The sequence below is a fragment of the Paralichthys olivaceus genome, chromosome 10 (genome assembly GCF_024713975.1).
Source record: "Paralichthys olivaceus isolate ysfri-2021 chromosome 10, ASM2471397v2, whole genome shotgun sequence".
NCBI lineage: Eukaryota > Metazoa > Chordata > Actinopteri > Pleuronectiformes > Paralichthyidae > Paralichthys > Paralichthys olivaceus.
In genome coordinates this window covers 18643058-18655091 of record NC_091102.1, presented here as the reverse complement: position 1 = coordinate 18655091, position 12034 = coordinate 18643058, and the positions used below count along the sequence as shown (strand labels likewise).

Sequence of the window (12034 nt, the reverse complement as noted above, 5' to 3'; positions counted from 1 at the left end):
TGCTAACATTGCCATTTGATTGCTTTAATCTATTGTGCATGTTCCAAGTTGATCTTTTTTTCTTAATAAAAATTCAAACGCATATTTACGCACTTCAGTGATTTTTTGATTAGTGCGTCATACAGAATATTAGGCCCGACCTCAGCCTCTCAACGACAAGTTTGTTTTCTTGAAGTCACTACAAATAGAGTTGGCAACAAGAAAGGAACCAATACCTGCAGCCTGCAGGTGTTACAGTGGTTGTGTTTCTTCTGGTTCTAACAGGGGGGCTAGAAAGTCAAAGGGCATGTAAAGTGAAAAATGTGTTGTATTGCATCTGCTCCTGGTAGAAAAAAATTAAAAGGTGAGTCTGAGCCTGACGTTGCAGCCATTTATTTCTTAAATGATTGAATCATCCACAAACGATGGATACAAAATATTTTTAACCGAGCTGCCATAAAAACAGACTCACAGCCAGATGTTATGAGATTCAGTGTGTTCAGGATCAGTTTAGCAGAGAGTCAAATAATTGGAGATTCATAATTGAGTAGTGAGAGCAGCAGTAAGATATTAGATATATAATTGAATTACAGCAAAATAAAATACATTTGTTTAATCATGTTTTCATGACAAGATCATAGCCTTTTAAAAGCCTGCTATAAATATCTAAACATATTTCAACTTCTACTTTATTAACATGCAGGTATTTTGACAATTGTCTTAGATTGTTTTTTTTGCCCTAAAGAAGCAAAAAGATGAACACATAGCTCCAAAAACTGCAACAACCAGGAGAGCAAATGTGACATTGAGTCCCGTCTCAGCGTCACTGGTAGAAAGATTCATACCCAGGAATTTCACCGTGTCATCAGTGATCGGAGCACTCGTCCCTGCAGAAAAGACACCAAGGTTATTATGGTCATTTTGAATATATTGCTGGACAGTAAGTGTGATTCTATATTTGGTCTACATAAAGAAAAATCTAAGGCTGTACTATCACTTCATGTTATGTTCCGTCAAAGAAAACCACCTTTCTGTTGTCTCACTAAGAGTTAGAGGAGCAGACCAGTACTGCTCACTCACTTGCTCAGTTAAATATGAAACTATACAGCCAGCAGACACTTAGCTTTAGCTTAGGATATAGTCTGAAAGCATGAGGAAGCAGCTCCGCTGGCTTTGTCTAAAGGTAAGAAACTAACTCAAGACAAGATTTCAGGTCAGTGCTCTTGTCTAGGAACATCACATTCGTCTATAAAACGGTAACTTGTTTTTGTACAGAAGCTTTTAAGCAGCATAACTCGTGTTTTTATTTTTTACCTGTGGACAGGGACAGGAATTGCATTTGTGCCTACTATGCTAAGCTATCAGTCCAATAGATCCAGCTTGATACTTATAGATTAATTATATTGATTTTAAATTCTGAAAACTCAATGTCACACTATTTTACAACAATACAATACAAAGTAGATACTGTGTATTGTCAATTAATTTAAGATTGACAATATACATACAGCTCCTGCAGTATGTTTCAGTTTAGCTCCATTAATATAATCACTGTACTTCAGATAATCTCCTAAAATTATCTGGAGAGGCTGTATGTGAGAATGCAAATCACTGAGTCACAGGCTCTGGACATTCTCTGGACTTTTTCCTGCCCGTCCCCTGATAAAAACTACGAAGAATGTCTGAGTGAGCCCATGAGAGAATACAGAAAGATTATGTTGGGAGTGAGTGGGCACATTGACAGTAACACACAGACACAAAACTAGAAAAAAAAGAATACAAATATCTCAGGATGAATAAAAGGTGCAATGTATGTAGAAGTAATCAATCACAACTGGTATCTGAGCAATTGTGCATCAGTTTACCTTCAGGCACAGGGTTCAAACACTCATGGGGCCCTGAGGTTGGGTCAGGGAATCCGTTGCAGTTGATGATAGTGGAATAGACGGCAACAGAGGACTTGGCCACACGAGAAAGCTCAGGGTCTGACTGATTGACATAGAAAAGGCCAAATCTCTCTGAAAAGCCAGTTGCCCATTCTAGGTTGTCCATCAGCGACCAAGCTGTGTAACCCCGGATATCCACACCATCCAGCAAGTTGGCTTAAAGAGGGTCAAATTAGACACGTATTTAAAAAAATACAAACAACCTTATTGGTAAATCATTGGTAACTGTTTCCCTCTGTTTCACTTCATCCTAAATGTATTTCATTAAAGTCGTAGTTTTATACCTTTCAGCACCTGATTGATGTATTTTTCATAGTAGTAGCTCCTGTGAATATCATTCAGGTCAATAGGCCCTCGCTCTGAAATGCCATTCTCAGTAATGATAATAGGTGGATTCCCATACTCCTCCTTAATAAAGTTTAAAATCCTCCTAAATCCAAATGGTGACACCTTCAGCCAAGATGAACCTGAATCCAGCCAGGTGCGATCAGCGATTGTCCCTGCACCCCTGTGAAGATCAACCATTATTTTTCTTTTATTTATGCAGTGAACATTGAATATAGCACACAATAAGATGATGAATCATTTTCATTGAACCATCTTGTGAATATTACTTATGTGGCAGAGTGAGAGTGCAGTGCAACTGTGGGTACTGCTTACCTATCAGCATCATAGTGCTGAAGGTTTCCATAATCCACAGGGAACGCCAGCACAGTGGTGTAATGGTTTAACCCAAAATAATCATAGGTACCCTTAATTCTCTTAATCTCCTCAGGAGAGAACTCAGGTAGCCTAGAGAAAATTAAGTGAAATAGTAGAATTTACTTGATGACTGAAAAATGGTAACCACCACAATAAAGAATGACCGTGGCTAATTTTAGGTCCCCCCTAATTTCCTATTTTATCTAATTTTGCTACAGATTATAATTTTACGTTATTTCTCTTCAGAATTTACATTAGTGTTTATAATACCGTGATTTTGGCAGACCAGCTGCTAAGCTTCGCTCTCGAATGATTGTCTTCATCATATTGCTGTAGTCTCCATTAAATACAGGATGGGCAAACCAGCCAATGTAAAACTGCAAAGAGAGACAGAGCTATTAGAGACTTTACACATGTTGAAATGTATAACATTTTGAAATAATTGTACCTGCACCACGCGTCTTGCAGCATCAATATCCTCCTGCTTGTAGGGATTTCTGGGTTCTGACCAGTCAGAGTTTATAGTGATAGAGATAATTCCTTTCTGTTTGGCTCGGTACTTGTCATTGTAGAGGTGCCAGGCTTCAGCATGAGCTTTAAGCAGGTTGTGACCCACAATATAGGGCAAAGTACCTGGTCGGAAACTGATCCCTGGACACAGAGTAATACAAGTTTGTTAAGTTAAATGCAAGTGTGCCATACTATTTTGATAAAATTCCCTGATTTAAAGAACTTTTCCTCACCAAATAAAAATACAAATATTGGTGCGAGGTTGTATGTAAGATGGAGAGCATTACATTAAGACATACCTGGGGCAGCTGCTCCATAGCCATGGCCTACATTGGCGACATTGTATGGCTCATTTATAGTGATCCAAAATTTTACTTTGTGACCAAGACGACTGAAGATGAGGTCTGCATAGTCTCTGAATTTGACAATAATAGTTTCGTTCTCCCAGCCCCCAATATCCTGCAGTGCTTGTGGAAGGTCCCAGTGGAAGAGAGTGATCTGACAACAGAAAATATTTATTTTTTACTATTTTGTATTGAAAACATTCTTGAGATATTGGTTATAATAACACATACATGAGGTTGGATGTTTGCAGCAAGCAGTGCATCCACCAGTCTATGGTAGTAGTTGAGTCCAGCCTCATTGATGTGCTTGGTGGTGCCATCAGGAAGCACCCTTGACCATGATATGGAGAACCGATAATGAGTCACTTTAAGTTCCCTCAATATAGCAACATCCTCTTCAACTTTATTGTAACTGTTGCATGCTATGTCCCCATTGTCATCATTAAACACTCGGAGAGGAGTGTGAGCAAACTTGTCCCAAATGCTGAGGCCTTTTCCATGTGCTCTCCACCCCCCTTCAATCTGGAAAGGGTAGATGTTAAACAGAAATTTAAGTAGACAAAAGCTGAATAAGGGATGTGTATGCACCTCCTTGATGAAGCATTAATGAGGGGGATTCAGCTTAAAAGTTACCTGGTACGATGCTGTTGCAGTACTCCAAATGAAATCCTTGCGGAAATGTCCATAAATCATCTTATCATCATCTGGCGTAGGAAAACCATTGTCCTTAATGACTTGGTAGTAGAAATGAGCTGAGTACTTGGGTGTCCTTGGCCGGTTTGGGTTGGTGAAGTCCACATGGTGTAACCCAAATCCAATTCTGTACCCATAAAGCCACTCAAAAGAATCCATGAGAGATGTTGCTACATATCCTTTCACCTTCACACCATCTAGGTCATGGGCTATTGTCAAAATATACACAAGCACAACAAATTAGCAAAAAACCTTAACAGTCATGACAATCATTAATATTAATCTTAAGAACTTTGTTAATGTCCGTGCACCTTTAAGAGCCTCGTCAATATAGGTCTTGAAATAAAATACTCTAGCAGAGTCATCCCAAGTTGTCGTTGATCCCGTAGCTGCTCCATTCTCAGTAATGTAAATCTCTGGATCTCCATACTCTTCTTTGATCCAGTTGAGGAGTCTTCTCAAACCCCAGGCAACAGCTCTCTGGTTACCGATGGCTGTAGTTGGTGAATCACTTTCCTCTGCTTCTGACAAATCTCTGTCATATTCATAAGAATGAGGTGTGAGCCTCAATGTAGCGTGGCTTGCAATCCTTGTGGTGTAGTGATTTACGCAGAACATGTCAGCAGTTCCCCTGATGAAGCTCTTTTCTTCTTCAGTGAAGGAAGGAAGTCTTGACTCTGAAAGACCTTGGAGTTCACTTTTGTTTCCAACTTGCCACTTCATTGCATCAGGATAGTCACCATTCTTGAAAATAGGGTGCGCAAACCAGCCCAGTTGGAACTGCAGAGCACGGTCAGCAGCCACCACTTCTCTGGGAACCGTAACATCTTGAGGTTCTATCCAATCAGCATTGAGGGCAATGGACACTAGACCACCTTGGGATGTCCGATACTTATCATCATATGTGTGGTAGGCCTTGGCATGAGCTTTAATCAGGTTGTGTGCAACTCTGTATGGTGCAATTCCTGGATTTTTAACATTTGGCGGAATCTGTCCAAGTCCATATCCTGACCATGCAATTGTTTGAGGCTGGTTGAAGGTCATCCAAAACTTTACTCTGTCTCCAAACTTGTTAAAGCAGAAGTCACAAAAGTCATTAAATATATCAATCATGTTTACATTGTCCCATCCACCAATGTCCTGCAAAGCTTGAGGGAGGTCCCAGTGATAGAGTGTCACCATGGGGGTAATGTTATAGGCTAAGAGACCATCAATGAGTCTATTGTAGTAATCAACACCATTCTGGTTCAGGGAGGTACGCCGACCATCAGGAAATATCCTGGACCAGGACAGAGAGAATCTGTATGACTTCACCATCAGAGCTCGCAGCATGTAGAGGTCTTCATCAAGTCTGTGGTAACTGTCACAGGCCACATCTCCATTAGAATTATCAGGAATATTGCCAGGTTTGTGGGTGAATGTATCCCAGATGCTGGGCTTCTTTCCATCTGCATTCCAGCCACCTTCAATCTGATAAGCTGATGATGACACTCCCCACCTGAAGCCTTGTGGGAAGACACCATAGTGGTAGAGTTTTCTCTGAAAATTGGTTTGTTTAGAGAATTTCCTCCAGACACCCTTGGCTTGTGAAGGGACTGTGGAAGGTGGCATTGAGGAAACTTTATTTGACTTCGTATTTGCATTATCTGGTGCATGAAAGAACGATTTTTTGGAAGCAAAACCATTTTTCTCGATAACTTCAGAGTAAAAGTAGGCGGACTGCTTTGGAGTCCTGGGTCTGTCGGGTAGATCAAAGTTGACATGGTGGAGTCCAAACCGTTCACTGTAGCCTTGTGGACCCTCAAAACCATCCATGAGTGACTGGACAGTAAACCGCTGAACATTTACGCCATCCAGTTGTATAGCTGTTGAGAGAATAGAGACACTGAGCCACAAAACCCATTTAAAATGTTTTCTTCTTATCATTATTATTAATATTTACAGGGTACAAGACACAAACAATATTTTTATAATTTATCTATCACTTAACCATTGATTTGTACAAAAGATGTATCTAAATCACTAACAACACAGGTGACAGTATCCACTACTACCAACAGCATACCTTTCAGGGCCTCATTGATGTAACTCCTCATGTACTCTATCCTGCTGGTATCATTGAGAGTGTCCCCACTGTACTCGCTAGGCATCCCATTCCCAGTTATGTGGATAGGCACTTTAGTAACATTCAAGTATTCTGTGGAAATGTAGTTTAGAAGCCTTCGAAGGCCCCATGGTGTTGAATATATCCAGTCAGAAGCTGTAGAGGACCATGATGGATCCACATGAGCCTGGAAATCACCAACTCCCTGAGGACCAGGGGTGCAGCCACCACCACTGTTGTTGACCAACCGGGAGGTATAATGGTTTAACCCTAAAAAGTCTGCTGTTCCATGGATCCTCTTTCTGTCTTGAGGAGTGAAAACTGGAAGCCTTGCAGGCTCAGAATTGGGACACACTCTTCTTTTCTCTTCAATTTGAGTCCTGAGTGTTGCAGGATAATCTCCATCTACAAATATGGGATGTGCAAACCAGCCCAGCATGAACTGCAGGTAGCGATCTGCAGCCGCTATGTCTTCAGGTCTGGAGGGGTCCATGGGCTCAGCCCAGTCAGAATTCAATGCAATGCCCACTTTCCCTCCTTGTTTCATTCGGTACTTGTCATTGTAGACATGCCAGGCCTCAGCATGAGACTTGAGTATATTGTGAGTGGCCTGCAGAGATGGAAACAACTGTCAGGTAAATGTCATATGACATATATTTACATGTATTTATAGTATAGTAATGACTGTACATTCACCTGATAGGAGGCAACCACATAATCCTTTACTCCAGGGGGGTGCTCACCAGTGCCATAGCCAGCATGGCTCACCACCCAGGGGCTACTGAATGTGTTCCAAGTCTTGACCCTGTCTCCAAACCTGGAGAAGCAGAAGTCTGCATAGTCCTTGAAGGCTTCAACAATGGAAGTGTTGGTCCATCCACCATGATCCTGGAGTGCTTGAGGCAGATCCCAGTGGTAGAGAGTGACAACAGGTTGTATGCCAGACTCAATGAGTGCATTGATCAGCTTGTCATAGTAGAGAGCCCCTTTCTCTGATTGGCTGCCTCTGTGGCCTGAGGGGAAAATACGGGCCCAGGAGATGGAGAACTGGTAGGTGTTGACATGGAGACCTCGCAGGAGGTAGACATCATAGTCCACCTTGTAGAAACTGTCACAGGCTAGATCAGCTGTCTGATTAGCAAAGGCCAGGCCTTCATGACCAAAGCGATCCCAAATGGTCTCCCCCTTCCCCCCTTCTGACCAGCCTCCTTCAACCTTGAAGGACTCACTGGAGGTGGCCCATTGGAAGTTTGTAGGGAAAGAGTCTTTGAGGAAAAGGTCACGCTCCAATGTAGTCTGGGCCTCAAACTTGTGCCACACATTCTGATAACTGTTTCTGGACTCTATCATCTCTGTGTATTCGGCAACGCTGTCATTTTTGGAAAAGAGATCAAGATAGAACAACTTAAATACCAACAAAGAAACTTTGTCAGTAGATAAGCATAATTAAATTTCTAGAGACAAACTCTTACCTGAATTGATCCTCCTGCATGCCCAGCTTACCCAGAATGTCCATCATGTCACATCCCACAATGTTCAGGTCATTGTTGTTCAGGACTGTGAGGCGTTCACAACAGACATTAATGAATAAAATATGAAACTATTGTATCTACAATTTTTTTAAGGCATTGACATTTAAATTGATAAAGTTGCTCAAATATTAATTTTTTTGCCAAAAGAAAAATCTACAACAAACACATAATGCCTAATACTTCATCTAACCACAGTTCAGTTGTAATGACAATTTTTAAATTAAACAATGACTGTCAGACAGATTGTGTACTCTAGCTGTTTGTGTGTAGCTTAATGAATGAACTAATAAATAGAAAGTCCAAAGGCTGGTCATGATTTTCCTTGTAAATCTTTTACTGGTCTATAGCATGAACAATTTACACAAATCACTGTCATATGATAACACTCTGTTAGAGCCCAAGAAAGTAAACTTTTATGATTATTGTACAATAAAGGTTTACAATGTTACAGTTTACAACAGTACAGCCTCATCTAGTTGCCCTGTTTATCTTATTTGCTTATTGAAAATGCCTTGATGAAAATAGTTTTGACACTAGTTTTGATTGTTACTTATAATCTTTTAATGCAAATTGTGTTATGACTATGTTTAAAGTTTAAACTGATTTCAACCTGAAGCAGAATGTTTTTACTGGAGCTTTATTGTTTTGATAACATGTATGCATGTATGCAGCTGCCCACAGTGGTATTAGAACTGCAGTTACAGATATAAATTCAAAAAAACAAAAAAATTGTCACAGACTTTGTCTGATTTGACCTAATATGATCCTGTTGGAGGGGCAGAATAGAGAAAAAGGTAGTAAAAAGCGAGTATTAGTCAGGATTTATTTATATATTTATACTAATCGAATAAGGGAGATAAGAGTAAGCCATAGTAATTTTACTTATACCCATATGAAGGCATATTCTCCTCTACATGTTCTTGGTTTCTGTTTCTAAAGATAAGCACAAGTGGAAAATTAAATAACAAAGTAATAGGCCTATTAGTTGAGCTGTAATGGCATTACCTTGCAGGAAATTGCCAAGGAGCTGGAACTGACTGTAAGAACAATCATGAGCTGTCATCTTGTATATCAGTACAGGCAAGTTCCCACTGGACATCTACAACATAACGTAACATGCATGTGGTTGTAGAGTAATGTGAAATGCAAACTGAAGAGAAACAGCTTGTGTTGATCACTGTACCTGTAAACTCCTCATCTCATCTGCAAAATTGGATGTTGAGGCACAGTTATATTCAGTGTGGACTGACAAGAAATCCATCTGAGACACACAACAGTATGTTATTACACTCTTGTCCCTTAATGAAAAACTGCTTGTACAGGTAACACATTAGTGACTTACTCTAAACACTGTTACAGATACACTGTCAGACCTACCAAGTACAATACTGATACTGGTTAGTGGGAAGGTATGTGGTGATGGAAGCTTTACATGAGTAGTAGCAGTAAAGTTATGTGAAAAGGAATGAGAAAAAAAAACTATAATACATTAACCACTGTTTCTTTTTAAAAGTGTTATCTTGAAATAAGGACTCTGACATGACTCTGACTACATGTGGATAGGATGAAGTTCCCTTGGGAGTCTCCGTGCAGTTAAGCTGTCTTGACCTGAAATCTTTTATAAATATAAATTGCAATGAAGTATCTATCTTCTTCCAATACAGAAGTTTATTCTTAAGCAACAATATATTTTATTATCAATTATTTTTCTCCCATTAATGCGGGTAAAATTCAGGATTGACATAATATCCATTAAAAATATAGTGATATTTCTCTTAGTTACATGTTTTTGTACATGTATTGAAAACATGTATCTTATTTTGATTCAAAACTGTCAAAATACAATAGAACAGCACCTTAAGAAGATGGAAATATAAAAGGTAATGGTCAGGTAATACAGTATGTGCTGGAAGATAAAAGGTGCAGCTTACTATCGTTGAATCTTTAATCTGAGGAATCATTTCCACATCACTAGCTCTCAAACCAATTGACAGACGTCCCCCTGTGAACATATGAGCCTTATGTTAACATCAGTATAATTTATGCAGACACATATTGGATTTGCACCTGCTGAGTCACGTGGTAGACTTCAATCTCTTTTCAGCGTTGCATAAATAGTCCTTTTTCTTTTATTGAGCTCAACTGATTACTGACACGGGCGTGATAGTCTACACATGGAATCTGAGCACACAGCAATGTAATGAGGTGAATGGTATGAGTATCAGTTGGCCAAAAAACAATTATTTTAATTTAGAGGATTTTCAAGACACATTTAAAATGAAATGAATCACATAGCTTATTTAGTATGGCTTAATATTAACAACCTGTTAATGCTTTGAAAAGTGCTTCAATACTGTAACTGATTTGTAATGTGTAATGTCTATTTTTTCTGCTATGCTGTTTTTCTTTGCTAGTTTATTTGAGATGCAATACCTCAAGGGGCTTTCCTGTAAATAAATTCAAATATAAATTCAAGCATCGAAAAAATATATACAAACTATGTCAGTAAATCATATCTTCTTACCTTCTGCACCAAAATGTTGATGGTAGATCTTGTAAATGTTCCTGTGGAGCTGCAGGATATTTTGCAGAGGCCGGGGATCAGCCACAGGCTCCCAATCACGCCGAGCGTCACCTAAGTCACTCAGTGTCACCCATGAGTGTGCCAGCATTCCAAACTCCCCAAACACAAACTCTGCGTACTGCTGAAACATGTCCACCAGCTCCTGGCTCTCCCAGCCTCCATACCGTAACCTCAGAGCCTCTGGCACAGTGGAGCCATGAAGAACAACCAGAGGCTGAAGGCCTGACTCCAGCAGCTGTCTCAGCAGGGTCTGGTAACAGGTCACCACAGCCTGGTGGGGCTGGCTGGGGAGGCCTGTAGGAAGAAGCTGAGCCCATGACAGTGGCATCTTGAAGTGGGTCACCCCTCTGCTCTGGAGGTACTCAAAGTACTGTCTAGAACCAGGAGGTATGGGCTGACTGCAGTCAAAAGCATCATTCACCTCACTGTCCGCGTTCTTCGCCAGCTGTTTGTTCAGGGGGCCAGCAAGGAGCATGAAGTCCTCCTGTCCATTCACCCCACTGCTCCAACACTCGCACACACACACGACAAACAGACACAGAAGCCACAACAGGTTCTCCATTGTGGCTGGAAAAGGATGGACTGATATTATCCACTGATAGCCAAGATCTTTAAAGCAATAATGTTTTCTCCTTATCGCAACGTTAGACAATCAAGATCGATATCACATCCACGTGGTGCAACTAATTTTATTGCAGCTTTGTGATAGTCAGAAAGACTCTGGACTCACATGTACTCGCGTCTGAAGACCATGAAATATGCTGTTGCAATTTGTACAAATGTTTTAGACGGTTTTAGTAGTTTAAATTTAAAGGGTGAGAGACAATTTAAAAGTTAAGTTTAGTGACAATTTCATTCAAGTGGAGCCTGCATTTGTCTCCCTAGCTGTTTTGTATTTCTCTTTGTTTCAGACAAACTCAAGTACAGTAAAGTAAAATCGCTAATTTGAAAATATATATTTTTATTTGTATATAAATTGTAATCTAATATATTTGCATGCACACAAAGCTGGCTGAGAGAGGAACACCTATTCATCCTACACAAATGTTTACATTCTTTGTGATTTGATTTGCATGTGTAATTAATGAAGATCTTTCCAAATTAAATCAGCAGTTGTGAAAATTTCTTATAGATTTTTCAACAGGTCTTTTGAGTATGTATTTTCCAAAATGATGAAGCAGCTTTTGCCTCAACAACAACAGACTCAAATTAACCCCCTCCTTGGAAATAATAAACTCAGCCTCCATTCAAATTACAATGATAAAAAAATGATAGATGGTTATCAATATCTCTCTAATCCATGCTGTGTCATGCACAGATGTAAATATTTAAAAAAAAACATTTTAAATTCCGATTTGTGTACATTATAACATTCTCTCCTGTCAAATTAAAATACAATCAGTCAGTAAAGTACACCCAACATCTGTCACTGTCAGATTTACCTGATCCTGAAACCTTTGTCCTAGGATTATTATGTCCTCTTAAATTCACAACCATGGGGCTCACCTTGGTTGACAATAACAATCTCTACAATTTTCAAAACATTTTTTCTACATATAATATAGTCTATCTCTAATAAATGTAACAATACAAAATACAAAACTCCTATCAAGCTGTTGAATTCACAGGTGCGATTACTT

At 39.6% G+C, this 12034-nt stretch overlaps 1 protein-coding gene across 1 annotated transcript; it reads right to left on the bottom strand.

The window, feature by feature from the left end:
• Positions 1 to 358: 358 nt before the first annotated feature.
• LOC109631322 (lactase/phlorizin hydrolase-like) lies at positions 359 to 10972 on the bottom strand. Its single transcript, XM_020089991.2, has 17 exons — positions 10335 to 10972; positions 9742 to 9812; positions 8994 to 9071; positions 8816 to 8909; positions 7751 to 7835; positions 6975 to 7647; positions 6240 to 6888; positions 4486 to 6039; positions 4115 to 4383; positions 3713 to 4003; positions 3437 to 3635; positions 3076 to 3278; positions 2898 to 3004; positions 2586 to 2717; positions 2210 to 2433; positions 1845 to 2081; positions 359 to 866 (listed from the first exon to the last, which is right to left on the bottom strand). Exons 1-17 carry the CDS (start codon positions 10954 to 10956, stop codon positions 700 to 702), a joined length of 5655 nt encoding a protein of 1884 aa, XP_019945550.2. The 5' UTR covers positions 10957 to 10972; the 3' UTR covers positions 359 to 699.
• Positions 10973 to 12034: the final 1062 nt, after the last annotated feature.

What these genes read in the sequence shown, in the direction of transcription:
- LOC109631322 (XM_020089991.2), bottom strand. Translation starts at nt 10,956, where the DNA reads ATGGAGAACCTGTTGTGGCTTCTGTGTCTGTTTGTCGTGTGTGTGTGC. An exon ending in ATGCAGGAGGATCAATTCAG is followed by an intron (nt 7,648 to 7,750) that starts GTAAGAGTTTGT and finishes CAAAAATGACAG; the next exon opens with CGTTGCCGAATACACAGAGA. An exon ending in CATCAATGAGGCCCTGAAAG is followed by an intron (nt 6,040 to 6,239) that starts GTATGCTGTTGG and finishes TTCTCTCAACAG; the next exon opens with CTATACAACTGGATGGCGTA.